Here is a 19,214-nt window from a genome sequence, read left to right as displayed (position 1 = left end):
AGAATGTTGAACAGCAATTTGGTCTGTATCTTGGCAGCTCTGTCTCAATAAAATATATACAATAGTAATAATAATCGATAGTAATTTAATTAATTTAATGATTAAAAAGCTAATTAATTCATTAATAAATGAGTCGAATGAAATATAAGATAATGTAGAGCAATTAAAACAATTTTAATATTATGTTAGGTTATTTATAAATCTTTATTACATTGTGTTCAATTAATTTAATTATGTTGTGAATAAATTTAGAGAATTAATTCATTTCCCATTGAAAAATAATTATATATTTGAATCATAGACTAGTTTTTTAAAATCTAGTCTATGATTCAAGTACATAAATATTTTGAAATAAATTCAATTTGTATATTTGTAAATATAATTTCAAAATCCTTGATTAATTTGCTATTGATATAACCCTAAACAGACCATGAAAGTCTTTAGACAGACAGATTTTTACCGTAGATAATCAAAAAAGTATTAGCGTAAGCAGTTCAAGAAAATCTTGAATCAATTTCTGTATAGCCTTGAGCACTGAAGGCCATGCAGAGAAGCCTTACATGTTTCACCACAATTTTTTTTTCAGTCTAGACGTTTCACCCTTTGAGTATTTTAACTCGGAAACAATTTTTTGTACTGACCTGAGATAGGATTTTCTTCCATGAGAAGAAGAGTTGTCGGCGCGTATCGTCCAAACCAATGAATTACCTATACTCCAGGGCTATTACATTTAGCTATCACTTAGTAGAAGCGAGATGTAGCTTGGTGTAATGTTTGTGTCTACAGGCTGTATATCTTGTAATGTTACTGGTTCTCGCATCAATAAATCAATTAAATCAATTCAAGAAAATCCTTTCTCAGTAAACATAAGCAAGAAAATCCTAAATCAATTTCTAGAGGTTAAATAATTCAAGAAAATCCTGGGTCAATTTTTTTTCTATCGATATCAGCAAAACACTGATTTAATTCCTATCTCGTGTGGATTTAATATATTTTCAATTATCTATTAAAAAATAAATTGAAATTATTAAGTAAGTAAGAATTAATTACTTTCTAAATGAAAAATTAAATATATCTGCAGAGCCGTCGAGAGAGGGGAGTTGGTGAGAAAAGTTAAGGACCGTAGTGATTCCTACCCCAAAAAAACTATTATTATTTTTATAAGTAAAATATTTATTTATAAATGTTTATGTTTTGTTAATAAAGAAGCATTCTAAGTATTTCATTTGTACAAAAAATAAAAAAAATTGTAGCAAAAGGTCCGCGCTAAGACACAAAGGGAGTCTGCTCTATCCCGGGCCCCATACAATCTCTCGATGGCCCTGTTTATCAAATAATAAAACTATTTTATTCTATTTTTTATCATTCTAGTAAGAATATCTCAATAAAGTTGAAGTTTTATGATAAAAATATTTGTTGAAAATTTGTTCTAATTTATTGCTTCATAACAACATTAAAAATAAAATGTATTTATGATTTCACTTAAAATATGAATAAAATTACATCAATTCAAATTATATATTTTTAGATCTTACAATTTTTATCCTTTTTTATTATAAAATTATAATACTTTTACTTATAAATTAATGTAAACGTCAAAATTTTGTGATTTTTTAAAGATACAAGTTCGTTTATTAGAGAATCGATTCGTTTAAAATAAAAATTAAATCAATCAAATTTATTCTTTCAATTATTTTATATTTTAAATTCAAATTGAAAATGTATATAATAATATTTTCATATTTTATTTTTTAATGATTTTCTTGTTTAGGTTACTAAGCAATAAAGAGGTCTGCATGTTTGTGTTGACCCAATATTGTACATCAATAAAAACAGATGATTAAATTCATTTTATTTGAATTAAATGCATATTTTAACGAATTAAATGATAAATGGGTGACTTTTTCTACGTTAAATTAAAAGTACTTAACTTTTATGCAGCATTTAAATTCCATCATAAACCATATTTTGGAAGTTAATATGTTTTAGATAATAAATTTTAATGGATGTCTTCTTTTTGAACGTGGCTAAAATTTTCTATTAAAGTGTGTGAATCTGTTTTTAAAAAATCCAATTTTTAATGCTGCATCAACGAGACATTCGTATCGATTGAACATCAAAAATGTCACCGTTATTGATTAACAAGGAGGGCGCTACCATGTTACTTATTGGCACACGTGACACCGTAACAGAATGGCAGAAAGTCTGTTCAGGCTTCAAACTGAACCGGATTTTCTCGAAAGGAATCTCAAATGGAGAAATGCCTGATAACTTAACTTATGAGGAACTCAACGATACCAACTGGACTCGAGCATCAACAAATCGGTATGAACGTTTACAAATCTTACAAATTAACTTTCTGATATTTCTTCTGATCACTTCTATTTTATTTAACACGTGGTTAATTTTTACAATAAGTAGGAGTTATAGTTTAAGACGAGTGACATTTAATTTACTTTTACTTAACATCTCTTCGGCATGCGTCGGTGAATGTGCCATAAATATGACATTTTCAGTCTATTATCTGAGTAGTTCTAGCTCCGTTCTTCATTACTGTGCAATTAACACGTTTGCAATTCAAGTAATTTCTCTGCAACTGACTTTTTGTATAGTTATTATGTGTGTGCAAAGATGTTTTGCTTCCTGGAATCCTGAATATGTCAAAAGGCACACCATTAGAAAACAAACGGTTGTCATAGTAACAATATGGTTCATCGGTGTGGTGTTTAGTGTGCCAATCCTGTCTGGTACTGTTAAATATGACCAAATTCCTGAACGATTTTCGTGTGGTGTATTAAAATCGAACAGAATTTTATATAGTTATGTAACAACAGCATGTTATACATTTTCGCTTATATTATGTGCAATTTGTTTATTGTTAATGCTTAACAGACGTTATAAAGACATTAGAAATAGAAATTTGAGACGATTAGATTTAACTTACACAGAATTATTTTTTGAGGAATCAAATATATGGAACGAATGGTCGAATACTAAGTTATTTTTTGTTATCTTCTCTCTTTACACCGTCACGCAACTACCTTACATCATTTTTTATCAGCTTTATCAGTTTGGATTTCGTGAGATAATCACGAATTATTTAAATTTAGAAAGTTTATTTACTTGGCTTAGATATAGTTTCACTTTAATATACCCTTTAACAATTGTTTATATGAGAAGAGATATCAGAATCAAGATTTCGAATGTATTACCGAAGAGAAACATAAATAAAAATCAAAGATTAGAAAAATACCAAAGGCCAGATCACTTTATAACTCCTCTGTTGCTCGTTAAATCTGCGGGTATTCAACTTAATTTACTTGGAATTAGTACTGATATGAAGAAGAAAGTGTGGGTGAAAGAAACATCATTTCCCCAAAGTGTAAATAACTTATCACATAAAGAAAGTGGGAGCAATTTAAACGATTATAAAAGTGAAAAATTTGAAGATGCAACTGAAGAAGAGATCGATTGTACTGCACTAGAAACTACAAAAACAATGAACGTGAGAGAAATAGCCGTCCAAACATCACCCGAAATTTCCATATCCGATGAAGTCAGCATTGTTAAAAATAAGAAAAATAAACGTGTTCAAATTAATAAAAAATTAAAGAAATGTATTTACATCAGCAGAAACGTCCTTTCATTCCGTCCAGTTACAAAAAGGGCCAAAATTACTCAAAAGGTAAAGTGCTATCGCTTCATGTTGAACGTCCAATTCGTAACACCTTCAGAAATCCGTGAACAGTGGTTACGATCTAAAAGAAAAAAATTTAAAAAGTTTAAAGGTCGTAAACTTAAATCATCTTAATTTTTATATGTTATTTTTGCACGCGGTCTTAATTATTTAAGCAAAACTTGTATCTTAATCTAATTTTAAAATGTAATAGTAATTTTTTCTAAATTTGTTAACATATTTGGAAAATTTGGAACAAAGTTAGAAACAATTGGAACAGTTAGAAAGTTAAAATTCAATTCCAAATGTTTCCTGTTTTTTTTCCACTCATCTTAAATCGAAATTTGTTCCAAATTTTCTGTATATATTAAGTTATGTAATGATTAAGCATACCTTTTCACTGCTAAAGTCAACGTTGAAAAATGATGTCAAAGTAAACTGTTGAATTATAATTAATTAAGATATAATTAAACCGATTTAAAAAAGCGGAAATTATTGAATTTGACAAAATTTTATATGAACTTTTATGCACTTTCTTAATTTTTTTTTTTAAATATTTTTTTTAAGATTCAAATTTCTCATACAAAAAAAACCAAACATAATAGTCGAGTATTACTGTATATTTTTAAATTTTACCAATTATAATGAAATAATGTAGTAATATATAAATCAAATATTAAAGTAATAAAATCTATATAATTTTTTATTAATATATAAATAATCTGTAATGATTGATAAGCGAAAAATTTGTAGTAACAACACGAAATTTCCATTTAAAATTTATATATTTTATTTTTAATTGATTAAAAAAAATTTTTACTAATTAAAAAATTTATATATATTTTTATTTAATTTATAAATTTTCTCAGATTTTATATTGTTTTTTATATAAAATCTTATTTTATTTATTCTTATGCATGTATTCTAACGATAGAAAAGTATAGTGCCTTAAATACAGTCAGAAGGTATTCACAATGCGGCCTTAGCTTTGATAATTGCATTTTTAAGGATTTTTCACTAAACTATTCAACTATCTTCACAATATTTCCTTTAAAGCACGAACTTTTCTCTCTTTAACTGAGTTTATGTGTACACAAATGCAATTATAATTCACAAATTTCAATTATAATTCCATTATTGAGCTGGGATATCCGTCTAATTTCTTTAAGAATTATTCACTACGTCTACTTATCACAGCAGATTGTAATTAAGGTAACTGCAGCAGTCGACTGCAATTATTTTACAACAGTTTGCACGCTTTGCTAATAAATACCACAAAATATCTGCTTTTACTTAGCTGAAAATAGTGCAAAACTCGTTCCAAATTTATTAAAATATTAGTTTTTTTTCCTTAATTTAGTTTAATATTAGTCGTTTTTAATGTGATGAAGAAGATTAAATGTGTTAATTCCGTCCATTTCGAGAGAACATCGCAGAAGAACGTGATACTGACCAATGAAATTTATTTAACTAAATTGAGAAAATTTGATGAAGTTAAAAATGTAACTCAATTAGTTAATGATAATTAAACTTAATCACTTTCTACTGTAGATCGTAAACGTAGTAATGCATATTTACGTCATAATATATATTATTTCTATTATAAAATATATAAAATATGTATTATGAGTATTCAAGAATACAGCAAAGTTAAGGCCAATTTTCCTACATATTTTTAGTATTTCTATAAGTATTAAAATGTATTTATTTTTAAATTTAAACGAAGTAAATCCTTGTTTTATAAATGCACTTAATGTGGAAACAATATAAGCACGTTGGTATGTTTAAAATGTAAAAAAAAAAACAGTTTTAATGCAGTGTAGTATGTGAATTTCCACACTTTCACACTCAAATTATTCTCATTAAATCGATGAATTTGGTGAGAATTTTGCAAATTATCACAGATTTTAAACAATAAAATTTTATTCAAACTGTCATTTTAAAAATGAATTTTTTTTTTATTTTATATATTCAATTTTTTAAAATAAATGTCAATATTTTTGTTGTCGTTTTTAAGTGTATTTTATATAAAATTAAAATATGTAAAAATTATATTTGTAGATATAAACACTTCAAACACATCAATTGTATACGGATAGACATACAGACGTCCTATTTAATATTCTAGAAGCATAAATATTAGAATGTAAAGAAGAAAATGTTGCTTGTTTATGTGCGAAAGCTCAGTTTTTTGGATAATTGTTGAATATTTTGTGATCCATAACTGAGTATAAACGTTCGATGATTATGTACAGATTTCTTGCTGGAAAATATTTGTATTTATTTTTTATGACACAACACAAAATTAAATAAAATAGAATGCAATCATTTTCTCTGTGTAATGCCTATTTTTTTCGCTATGCTTTTTTTTAATTTATTAATGCATTCGGTACATGAATTCTGTATTCGCATGGTTGACTCTTCAAGGTGAACAATGGTCGAGCTGTACTTGGTATATTTTTAATAACGTTTATTAATATTTAAGAACAATATAATGCCAGAAAAATTAGTAAAATTAAAAAGTATATAATCATATCTATTTCATTATTTATAAACAAACAAATATATACTTAGATTAAATACAGCATAGAAAATGATACATTTAAATTCATTGATGAAAGAAATATATATTATACAAATTAATAAATGTTTTTAATATAAATAAAGTACATTTATATCAAATTTCCTTTATATTTTACACATTTATATATTTTCTATTTGAAGAATGTGCTTATAAATCAATAATATCTTTATTTATTGCTTTATTTAATGTACAGTACAATATTGAACACTTAACTTTGTAACCATTAATATCATTTATGCTGTATAAGGCATTTAATAGATTTAAATTATGCAATATAACGTCTGCAATATCTTGCATAATTTAAATGTATAAATAATAAATCTGATTGAAACTAATGTAAAATGTTACTTTCTATCAATAATCCATCGTTTACGAAAATTATATCAAGTTTATTTCTAATATAATAAAAAAATATATTGATAAAATTTATATAATAATTATACTCTATAAATACAACAAAATAAAGCATAATTCACGCTTAAAATAGTTGTACCAATATGAATAAAATCAATAAATCTGGTGAATAAATTAAAATATTATTTAGTAAATATCTAAATATATATCGAAATATACATTTTGTACGATTAAGATTAATAAACACGATAATTAACGCATTTTTTTCTATATATTCTCAATGTGATACAGTACTCTACTCCGCATCATTAAAAATAATGTTAATATATTATAGATATAACTGAAATATTTTATTCATTAAATCTACAAATAATAAGTTTATTTTCTATGAAATGATATTTTATTTATACGCCGAACGGTAATTTATGTATCAAATATCTATCTTGAAACATTGAAGAACTGCTCCTGTTAAATGTATGGTAAGTAAGGATTGGAGTTTAAAGATGTTCGTGACATTTATAATAGAGAATTTATAAAAATTATATATGTATATTAATCAAATCATTTCTCATAAATAATTCGAGGACAATCTTATAATTAGAAGAAGGATGCGTTAAAAGAATAAATCTATTTGCATTATTCAAGGTTTTAATTGTGTTAATATACCGCAATTTATAAAATTCCTCTCGTTATTTTATATAGAATTAATTAAAAACATAATAATTAAGACGTTTAATGAAAAAAATAAAAATATTACATTTTTTCGAAATTTAAATTTGAAACTAAAATGTAAAATTAGGATTACATTTTTTAAAATTTATAAATCAATTTAACAAAAAATATATAATGTTTTTTTATGGAATATTTCTCCTTTTTTTATAATAATTAGAGAGGAAGGAAGCTTCCTGTAGGAAATTGTATTACCCAGTAACTTAGATTGATTCTTACAATTTATCGGGATGTATTAATGCCGTATAGTGATTTACTTAGAATTATATTTTATTTTTAACTACGTTCAAATTTTTCATAATAAATATGTGAAAATGTTTATTTTTTTATAAATAATATTAAAAATCTTCAATTAAGATTAAAAATTATAGAAATAAAATGAGATATTGTCATCTAGTTTCGTGTTATTTATGGATTTTGATTATAATTTCGAATTTAATCGAAGAAAATTTAAAAGAAAAATATTAAAAATGATATAAATTATGTTTATAAATGATGCAACGATTATAAATTAAATGAAATTAAAATAATATTATCAAAGAGGTAAGAATTTAAAGTAATCTTGAATCTGTAAGGTCGATCACATAAACAATCAAAATTAAAATATATACATTTATATATATTATTTGATTTCGGAGAAAAAATAAATTTCCCTTAAAATCCTTCTATCTTATCTGCATTATAATCAAAATAAAAATTCCCAGTACTTCTATACCCTAAAGTATGACAAGAATTGAAAAATATTCTTTATTGTACATCATATTTTCAGTTGAAAGAATTAAAGAAAGTTAATTTAAAATAAAATTTGATTTTCTTTATTTTAATTGTTTTAATACTTGATTTCTATATTAAGTTTCTTCTCATTAATAATAATATTTAAGTTATTCTATGTTTGTTTACTTGAAGGAAATTTATTATTTTTTTTATTTCATCATCAGTTAATCAATGAAACATTTAAGTTAGTTTCCTCATTAAACAGAAATCATTCGAGAATATTATTCATCTTTATCCTTGGATAAATATCAGCTTAAGATTGTTTAAATGATTTTAAATAGGTTATTGGGTTAAGAAACACTTCTTAGAATCAATTAATTACTAACATGAGATTTATTAACATTGTTTAGTGATTATCGAGATAAGTATGTAGTAAATAATTAAATAATTTTCTAAAATTCTTTGAATATCTTTTAAACCTGTTCTACGCAAAATTAAATATTTTCCTAATAAAATTTAAAGTAAAACACATTTAAAATATGATATAAATATTCCTATTTCCTGTTTATAACCATACCATAATTTATCATAAATTTATCTGATCATCATATTTATAAATATACCAGCATATATATATATATATATATATATATATTATTTTTGAAAACTTTGAATTGACAACTTGATCTTGATCTCAACCATTCAATAAATTGCTTTGTTAAATATGGCATTTAGGTGGGATTTTTATTATTTCTATATAACACGTTTATCGAGGATATGATTCATATAAAGCGATACAGGTTCAGTAGCGAGAGGGGGAAAAAAATCATTACCGTTACAAATATAATGCTAGTGACATTTATATAAACAGAACTAAACAAAGAGAAACCTTGAACTAGTCATAGACCTTTCTTTAAAATATTTAGGCCAATATTTTTATAATTTTAATTATAAACGTGGCGTAAACTTTATTAAATTTGTTGCACATTTTCATATTTAAAATATAAAAAAAAAAATGTTCGTTTATAAAATAAAACAAAACTTTATATGAACTACACTTTATACTCTAGTCTAAGGTACTGTATATGCTGCAACAACAATATCTTTCTAGGAAAGTCCTAAAGTGCACTTATAGATGTAGAGATATATATTAGATAATGTTAAAAAAATGTTCATTCCACTTCAATTATATATCAGATATGGAAAAATTAAAAAGAAAGAGCATCTGTAGATAGCTCGCATCTTCCACAGAATCCATTTTCATGCATGGATGCTGTTAACCTTAACAAAAGTATTGTTGTAATCTCATGATTGACTAATTGTACACAAATTATTCTAAATTGAGTGTGCGATTTTTATTTTTGGATTTAGATCTAACGATAAAAATTCTAACTTAAGTATAAAATTATGCTTCTTATATATTATTCGAATACCGAATTAAAGCATTTCTTACACGATTATTGTATCTGTTAGATAAATTTAGAATTTAGTATAGAAGCTTTGTATCTATTGCATCAACCGTGACGAATATCCATTAATGTTATTTAAATGAAACATACGAAATAAAACTTGTATTGTGCTTGGAGGACATTATTAATTCGAAGAATTAAGAAGAAAAAAAAACGTAAAGAAAAAATCCCTACCTTTGGAAAGACCTCAATTTAATTTATTATATATGAATTGTTCGTGGAGTTCAGTACGCTTATACAAAAGCTTCTTGATGACTTCATATTCTGAAATGATGAATCATAAAATTTAAAAAATAAAATATATAAAATATACGAAAATTTATTTTCTAAAAATTAAATTATATAAAGAGAATTCTATTTGAATTTTATTCAAATTCTTAGATGTTAAGAAATCGTGATTATATCTGAACAAGTTTTGCGATTAAACAAGTTCGTTGACATTTAAAGTTTTTTCCTAAATACTTTTATGAATAATCTGCAAATATTTGCTTACAATTATAAAAGAGGAAAAAACAGGAAAGAGAATTAAAAAAAATAGAAATAAACATTGCAACTTTCCAATTCAAAATGCTTTCCAATAATTACAACTATTAGAAAAAGGGAATTTCTATCAAAATACTGTTTTTTTGTTGTTAATTATTGCAAATCGAGTTTCTTTTTTACGTAATATTCTACGGGCTACAGGCCATTTGAAGAACACATTAAGGTACAATATACCTTCAAAATTTATTCTGTTTATGATGATTAAAACCATAACCAATAGTAATTTAAGTAAATATATCGCAAAGGCTATTCACCATTTGCGTGCTTCAAATACTTATTTTCTCTTTCGTATACGGGAAAGCTCACATGTTTATATTCTAAAATCGTATCAATAGAAAAAATGGATAAATAATTTCTATTAAAGTAATAATTGACACTGAAAATATAGAATTTTTCGTATTAATTATATTTTAACAATAAAATTATAATGTAGAATTGCAAAAAACCAGGTAAAATTAAACGTAAAGAAATCCAGTTAAACAAGAATTGTTCAAAAGTTTAAAAATATAAATGAATAGTTTTTTAGGTCTTTAATTTGAGGTATAAATTGTTTTCTGAAACTTACTCATATAAAATTAACGAGATGTAAAAGCATGTTTATGGATATTGCAATATCTCCTTATTATCCACTTGAGCATAGCAAGAACATATTACGATGATGAATGCACCGAATATTAAATCTGATCTTATTCAATATGAAAACTGCAATTTTCTAATTTGTTCGAGATTTTCGAAACCTGAAAATAAATTTTAAAATATTCAACGCCTCGTGAATAATTAAATTTCGCAATTTACGAGCTAAAGTTGCAAGAAGATTTTTGAATATTTTTTCCTTAATTTTAATTATAAAAAATATTTATAATCACAATTTATATAAAATATTATGAAAATTTAATAATTTTTCCGAAATTTTTCGGGTCTTTTTCGTTAGAACCGACTCGTCGCTTTCGCGGCGCGTGGAGAACGTCGATGTCGCATCTCTTCATAGTGTACGAACTGGAAAAATAAATACACTAAACACAAAAATATTTTAAAAATTTCAATAAGAAACTGACAAACTCTTTTGTTTTTAAATTTAAAATTTGTATTGTTGTTTAATTGCATTTGCAATGTAACTATGCAATTGGACACAGCGCGATGTGAATGGGCCGTCAAATAAAAAAAGGCCCAAGTTTTCCTGTTTTTTTTAAATGCAAAATGTTATTGTAATAGTTTTTGGCTTTAAACCAGTAAAGAGATAAGCCTGTTTCAACATTGGTTTAGAGCCAAAATCAATTATAAAACCAGTAAAATGTTTTTAAAATACTATATAATTTAATTGTAAATGTTAGGAAATAAAACAGTAAATTTACTTTTAAAATAAAAACTTGTTTTTGTGAGTTTTTTAAAGGAATTTATTAAGTTTCTCTTACAAGTGTGAGTTTTTCTTGCTGAAACTTTACAAGAATATATCATCAATGATCTAAATTCACATAAAAATATTTAAAATATTTGTATAATTTGTAGATAAATTACTATAATGACGTTTATAGACAACACGTGGAGTATTTATTATCTAAATTATAGACAAAACGTCCTTTAAAAAGTTAACAAGGCTTTCATAATTATTTAATTTACTTTTTCTCCTGTAATAATCAAATTTCTGCACCGCCTTCAAGGTTAAAAAAAAGAGCTATTGCATCCTGTTACGCGATTTCATTATACATCCTTGATATCATTGGATCGTTACCTTTCACTTTGCATGACAAACAAGCCAGGTAATGACGTCACAATCAAGTCTAGTGAACTTCATTTATAGGAAAATCCTAACCTGAAATCTAGATATTGCGCTTGCTCGTTGATTCCTCGAAAACCAACACAATTTTCTCTTTTAAACTTGATGACAATTGCCACGGTTATCATTCGCAATTTGCACGGATGCAGGATGTGGTTAGTTTCTTCTATCTTCTTTTTATTGTTGTTATATGCGAATGCACAAAATGATCCAGATCCTCCCGAGGGAAGACCAATTAGGAACCATAGGATTATGTATGTAGCTGCGGTCGAAGAAGATTGGGATTATGCACCAAACGGAGGACCCAATGTGCCGTAAGAAACACGATTTTTTAATATATTTATTTTAAGAAACTTATAATAAGTGAAAAAAATAATTGCAAAATATTTAACACAAAAATATTTTTATTTTATATTAGAAAAAACAAGTAAGTAATTTTAAGAAGTTTTTTTTATGGAAGAATCTGTTCTCATTCAGTAACAATTCATAACTCACTTATTGCAAAATAAGAAATTTATATGAAAATATTTGATAAACTTTTCACTAATTTATTAACAAACAAAAAATGCAGTTTATATAGAATTATAACTACTTCAAGAAGAATTATTATATTATTATTATTATTATTATTATATTATTATTATATTATTATTATTCATTAGGAAAACTCTAGTAAAATTAACAAACTTTCTCCTCATCAAAACTAACATTGCTCTTCTTGACACGTGAGATTAAAATGAGAAATAAATTAACATTGAGAATGTGGATATTCTTATTTTTAAAACCTTACAACACTTAGAATAGCTTAGATAATAATTTTATATACCTTACGAATTAGTTAAATTTCCAAAATCTTTAATTAATTCATTAACAATTATTATTTTTATTTTTCAAATTTTACACTTAAAAAATAAATGATATTTCTTCAAATTAAATGTAGAAAAACTTGAAAGATTAAAAAAAGAAACATTTTCTTCTAATTTTATTTCGAAATAAATATTTTTAATAATTTTCATTGAAGCGCAACCTGTCAGATGTTCTCAAGCGTGATCATTAATAACTTGTAGAAACGCAGATACTGGTAAAACTTGAATTCTTTGCCGAAATGTATTAAGTAAATTTAAATTTTTATATTTATAGATTTGCAAATAGATTTTTACAACGAAGTACAGATCCGGTTAGAATAGGAAAAGTTTACAAAAAAGCTCTCTTCAGAGAATTCACGGACAGTAGCTATCGTGTACGCACACCACGTCCCGAATGGCTGGGTATTTTAGGACCTGTTGTTGCAGGTGAAGTGGGTGATAAAATCACAATATATTTTTTCAATAATGCTTCTTTCCCTATCTCCATGCATCCTCATGGTTTGAGATACAGAAAGCGTCATGAAGGTACAGCAAAAAATTTTTACATAAAGACATATTAATGGAAATTATACAAGTAACAAATATGTTGTTTACGAATTTCAGGCGCACTTTACGAAGATAATACCACTGGTAGAGATAAGGACGATGATAGAGTACCACCAGGAGAACATTACGAATACAACTGGTTTTTAATTGAAGAAGATGCACCATCTGAAACAGATCCAGATTGCATAACTTGGATATATCACTCGCATCGTAATGCAGATACCGATCTTCATGCTGGATTGTTAGGAGTCATTGTAGTTTGTAGACCCGGTTGGTTTCATATACCTAAATTTCTAAAATTCCAAAAAAAAAAAATTTAATCTAATTTAAAATTTATATTTTATTCTAGGAAAGCTTACACCATCAAATACAGAAGAAGGTCTTGATAAAGATTATGCCCTGCTGTTTCTAGCTTTTGATGAAAACGAAAGTGAACTTTTAGATGATAATATTAATAGTGTTAATCCCTCAATAACTCAAGAGGAACGAGAAAGATTGAAAGAAGATCGTGCATTTAGAGTAAGAAACTTTTTAAAATTTTATATAAAAATATAGTTTTAAAACTTATTTAAATCTTTTTTTATCTCTTAGCAATCTAATATAATGTTTTCTATAAACGGATATGCTTATGGTAATCTTCCTGGTTTGGACATGTGCATAGGAGATCGTGTAGGATGGCATATGGTTGGTCTCGGTAACGAGGTTGATGTTCATAGCATTAGCGTTGAAGGCCAAGTCTTGACAATGGACAATCATAGGTTTTTTTTTAATACATATATTTACTTTAGATAATAGATTGTGCCATTCGATTTAACATTAAAAATTTATTTTCAGAACAGATACCATAAATTTGTTTCCTGCTAAATTTACAAGAAGCTACATGACACCAAGAAGACTGGGTAGTTGGCCAATCCGTTGCGAAGTTGGAAGGCATACCGAAGGTATGCTTTAAGTTGATTTAATTATTATAATGTAAAATAATTGTAATCTGAAACTATACATAAAAAATTTTAATACACAGCTGGAATGTATGCGTCGATATTTGTGGAACGTTGTAACAAAAGACTGAAACCAGTAGGACCTTCTAACAGGGGAAGAGTTAGAAAATATTTCATTGCTGCTGAAGAAGTAATATGGGATTACGGACCATCGGGATATAATCAGTTCACTCAAAATAAATTAATAGACGACCCGTAAATATATTTCTAAATCTATTTTTTTGAAGATAAGGTAACTTTGATTAAACAAAAAATTTTATATTTTCAGTGCAGCAAGTCCGTACTTTATAAAAAATGCAACACGAATCGGCGGTAAATATAAGAAAGCTCTTTTTGTCGAATATACAGATGATTCTTTTAGAACAAAGAAGAAAAGAACGAGAGAAGAAATTCATCTTGGTCATCAAGGACCTACAATTAAGGCGGAAGTTGGTGACACCATTGAAATAATGTTTTTAAATAAAGCAAGAGCTAATAATTATTCTTTGCATACTCACGGAGCATTCTATAGATCACCAAGTAAGTAAAAAATACTGTGAAACTGTAATTCTAACTATACTAAAAAATATTTTTATTAAATATTAAACAATAATTTTCATTCATAGGAATGAGAGGTTTGGCTAATACTGGAGTTTTACCCGGACAGAAGAGATTATACACGTGGTTCATTCATAGAGATTATGGTCCAACTTCACTTGATCCCGACTGCTTGACTTGGAGATATTTTTCAGGAGAAACCTTTGTTTTCGATTTTTATGATGGTCTTCATGGCATATTGTTGACTTGTAAACCTGGAACTCTTGATTCTCGTGGAAGACAAGTAATGAATGTTTAAATGCTTTATTTGTTAATTCCAGCTCATTTTTTAAATAATATCTACAGTTGATTATCTGTTCTAAATTTTATATTTTTTTCAATACAAATTTCTATTAAGGATCTAAGTATAAATATAAGACGTAGGAAGAATCTGAAAACTTCTAAAAATTTTTTAGAAATTATTAAATATTATACGATATATCCATAAATATTAAATAAATATGAACTAATACTCATAATTTTTAAAATGAATATGTGAGATTCAGTGTGAGATTCAAAATGAATATGTGAGATTCAAGAACGTTCTATTTTAAGTTATTTTTATGGTAAAATGACACAAATTCTCAAGCCATTGCTATAATATTTCAAAAGATAGTTTCTAAAACGAAGAGTATTTAAATAATATGCGTACACAAGTAAAATGATAGTTACTATCGTTTAAGTTATGTATTGAAGTACTATAATGAAGGTTGTACATGTTGCGTTTTAAAAGTTAAGTTTAATAATTTTTAAATGTTCTTGAAACAGTGTTTTTACTGTATATTGAGCATTGAACACAAGACCGTGTTATTTATCAAACACCTGGCTTTTTCCACCTTTATTAGTTGACTGAATTCAGTCAACTAATAAAGGTGGAAAAAGCCAGGTGTTTGATAAATAACACGGTCTTGTGTTCAATGCTCAATTAATAATTTTTTAAAAATATTTCAGAAAAATGTTGATAGAGAATTTTTCTTACTATTTTCTGTTATGGACGAAACAATTTCACATTACTTCGATGAGAATATTCAAATGTTTATTGGAGATCCTTCAAGAATAAATAGGACTGATGCACGGTTTTTCGAATCCAATCAAATGCACGGTAAATCGTAAATGCGTCATTTTAATCATTTTTTAAATGTACTTGTAGATTTTTTAGCCTAAATTTTACTTATAAACAAAACTGTTACAGCAATAAATGGACGAGTATTCGGAAATTTGGAAGGTCTTCAAATGTGTAAAGGAGACCTCGTTAGCTGGCATATTGTTGGTTTTGGTAAAACAATCGATCTTCACGTTGCATATTTTCATGGTCATACTTTTAGTATTAATGGTATGTTTCGAGATGCAATAGCTGTTGTTCCAAGTGCACACCAAACAGTTATCATGAAAGCTGAAAATCCAGGTACTTTAGAGATATAAAGAAAGATTTTGCCAAATTTATGATACAAGAAGATCGCTTCTGAAAAATTATATTATTTATAGGGGAATGGGCAATAGATTGTCGAACTAACGACCACTTGATGAATGGAATGCGAGCCATATACAAAGTTCGAGATTGTAATAGACGCAACGGAAAACCTGAAGAATTTTGGCCCGTGCCGGATAGATTTCCAAAAGAAGCGAGAGTCTACTATATAGCAGCAATAGAAATCGAATGGGATTATGCACCTTTCGATCGTCACATTATAACTGGAGAAAGTTTACTAGAGAATAAGTAATTAACATTTTTTTAAGATTAATTGACTTATTTTTAAGGAAACGTACTAATTTGTCTTTCTTTTAGTGAAAGTCGCCCATTTGTCATTAATGGAGATAACAGAATTGGAAGACTGTATAAGAAAGTCGTCTATAGAGAATTCACAGATTCTTCTTTTAGAGAGCAAAAGAGAAGAGGTCCGGATGAGGAGCATTTGGCAATTTTAGGACCTTTGATTGCAGCTGAAGTAGGAGACACAATTCGGGTAGTGTTTAAAAATTTAGCTTCCAGACCTTATTCTATGCATCCACATGGAGTTCTTTACAGAAAACCCGTAGAAACAAAAGGAAGAGCTATAGATAGAGGTGAAGTGCCCGTTAATCCGGGTGATACTTATATTTACGAGTGGGATGTTCCATATACATCAGGGCCAGGAAAAAATGGATTTAATTGTGTGCCTTGGGCTTACTATTCAGCTGTTGATCCAGTTCGAGATACCAATACAGGATTAGTTGGTCCTTTAATAACTTGTCGAAAAGGAGTTCTAAATAGATCAGGTAATAAATGTACAATACAAGTTATATATATATTAATATGTAGGTTTTAGAAAATATCAGAATTGTTTTTATTTTAATTATTCTTATATGCCGAATTATTTAAAGAATTTTTAGAAGTATAAAAATTAAAACAGTGTCATTTTTATGCAAAATTGTTCGTATATTAATGTCTTTTTTACCTTAAAATATTAAATTCTTTACATTAAAATTTATAAGAAATGAAGAGGAAAAATATTTTTTTTATAAATCTAAAATACTATGAATCTTTTTTAACTAGAATTAAAGAGATTTTTATACAAATTTACAAGATGTTTATGAATAAAACATTATAATATGTTTCTATAATGCACTTATCTGATAAATAAAAAAAAAAAAACAAAATCAAACTTGTAAAACCTCAAAGTTTTACAAGTTTTTTTATCGGGTATTTTATTTAATTTATATTCGTATCGATTTCAGGTAGTAGAAGAGATATGAATCATCAATTTGCTGTGCTTTTTACTATTTTTGATGAAAACTTTAGTTGGTTACTTGATGAAAATATCAGAACTTACACAAGAAGACCAGAAACAGTTAACAAAAATGATAATGGATTCATAACTAGTAATAGAAAATATGGTAAGTGCATTCCCAAATACCATTTTTTGAAATTTACAGTTTACAGAATTAAAACCATTATAAATAATTTTATAGCAATCAATGGAAGAATATATGGAACTTTAACAGGATTAGTAGCAGAACCTAATCAAAATACAGCGTGGTACATGATGGGATTAGGAACGGAAATCGACATGCATACGGCACATTTTCATGGACAGACATTCTTTAGAAGAATAAATTCAGATAATCGTGGTGACGTTGTAGATTTGTTTCCGGGTGTTTTCCAAACTGTAGAAATTGAAACAGATAATCCAGGAATGTGGTTCCTTCATTGTCACGTAGACGATCACATGAAATTTGGGATGAATGCCGTATTTACCGTAAATCCATTCACTCGTAAATGATCATTAAATGATCATAAATAGCCAAATGGTCCTTTCATTATTTTATAAATAATTTATGTAAAAATTATTTTAAAAATAACTACGATTTATACAAAATTATTTATATTATCTTCGTAATTACGATATTTATATTTAATGTTTTCTGTAATAAAATAACTCAATAATACTGAAAATTTACGAATAATTTCTCAAATATTTTTAAAAAGTTTATATTGGATATAAAAAGACTCATAAAAATTTACTCAATTCTACAAAATAAATGATTATTTTAAAGTTATTTCAAATTAATGAGATAAGCATTATTTCTTGTATTTTCTTCCCTTTTATAATTATAAAATTTCCAACATTTTATTAGAAAAATAAACTAAATAATTCATTTAAAATGTTAATATATTGAAGTATAGAGTTAATTTTCGATAATCCTATATAGATGATCCATAATATGGGTTAACTGTGCCATATCATAGCCACATAATCTATGTATCGTGTTTTAATTTTTAAGCATAATTGTTCAAATCTATAAATATTTAATAAAATTTTAAAAATGTAATTTATAAAAAATTTTCTTAAATTTTCTAATGGTACAAAAGGCATTCATTATTTATAAACATTTATCATGTTATATATTCACATTATTATTTCTTTTTCTAACATTTTATTACTTTTTTCCCTTTCATTATTCTGGAAAATCTAAAATTAACTTCCCTTCAATATGTTAAATTTTAATAATATTTTATAAAATATTTATTTTTAGTCATAAATACTTTAAATTTTTCATTAAAATCTTAAGAAAATATTCATGTTAATATATATATTATATATTTTAAATATATAATAAATATAAATAATAAAACAGTTTTAAATACTATAAATTTATAAAAATAAAAATAATGTTTTTTTTTTAATTATAATTTGTAAATATTTAAATTTAAATTAAATTAATTTATAACTTAATGAAGTTTATTGTTAAAATTATATTATGTGAAAATTAAGTATCAATATTTATATTAATTTATTTATATTTTTTAATTAAAAATTGTTAATATTCTGGTTAAAAACATACAAAAAAAATTTATTAAAAATATCTAAAAATTGTAATAACTCTGCAAGTGCTGCCATCTGTTG

General features: G+C 25.9%; 1 protein-coding gene across 1 annotated transcript; it reads left to right on the top strand.

Annotated features, from left to right (window-relative positions):
* Nucleotides 1-11,885: 11,885 nt before the first annotated feature.
* LOC136981999 (hephaestin-like protein) lies at nt 11,886-18,478 on the top strand. The gene is made up of 15 exons (XM_067278435.1): nt 11,886-12,157; nt 12,984-13,234; nt 13,313-13,525; nt 13,605-13,774; nt 13,847-14,013; nt 14,090-14,196; nt 14,277-14,448; nt 14,522-14,772; nt 14,859-15,073; nt 15,781-15,931; nt 16,022-16,234; nt 16,315-16,546; nt 16,616-17,085; nt 17,545-17,703; nt 17,779-18,478. The coding sequence occupies exons 1-15, from the start codon at nt 11,949-11,951 to the stop codon at nt 18,087-18,089; spliced, it is 3,291 nt and encodes a 1,096-aa protein (XP_067134536.1). The 5' UTR covers nt 11,886-11,948; the 3' UTR covers nt 18,090-18,478.
* The last annotated feature ends 736 nt before the right edge of the window (nt 18,479-19,214 follow it).

This window comes from Centruroides vittatus, unplaced genomic scaffold (assembly GCF_030686945.1).
Source record: "Centruroides vittatus isolate TY-2023 unplaced genomic scaffold, ASM3068694v2 contig_1168, whole genome shotgun sequence".
Taxonomy (NCBI): Eukaryota; Metazoa; Arthropoda; class Arachnida; order Scorpiones; family Buthidae; genus Centruroides; species Centruroides vittatus.
The sequence above is the reverse complement of the archived record's forward strand: the minus strand, read 5'-3'. Positions and strand labels throughout refer to the sequence as shown.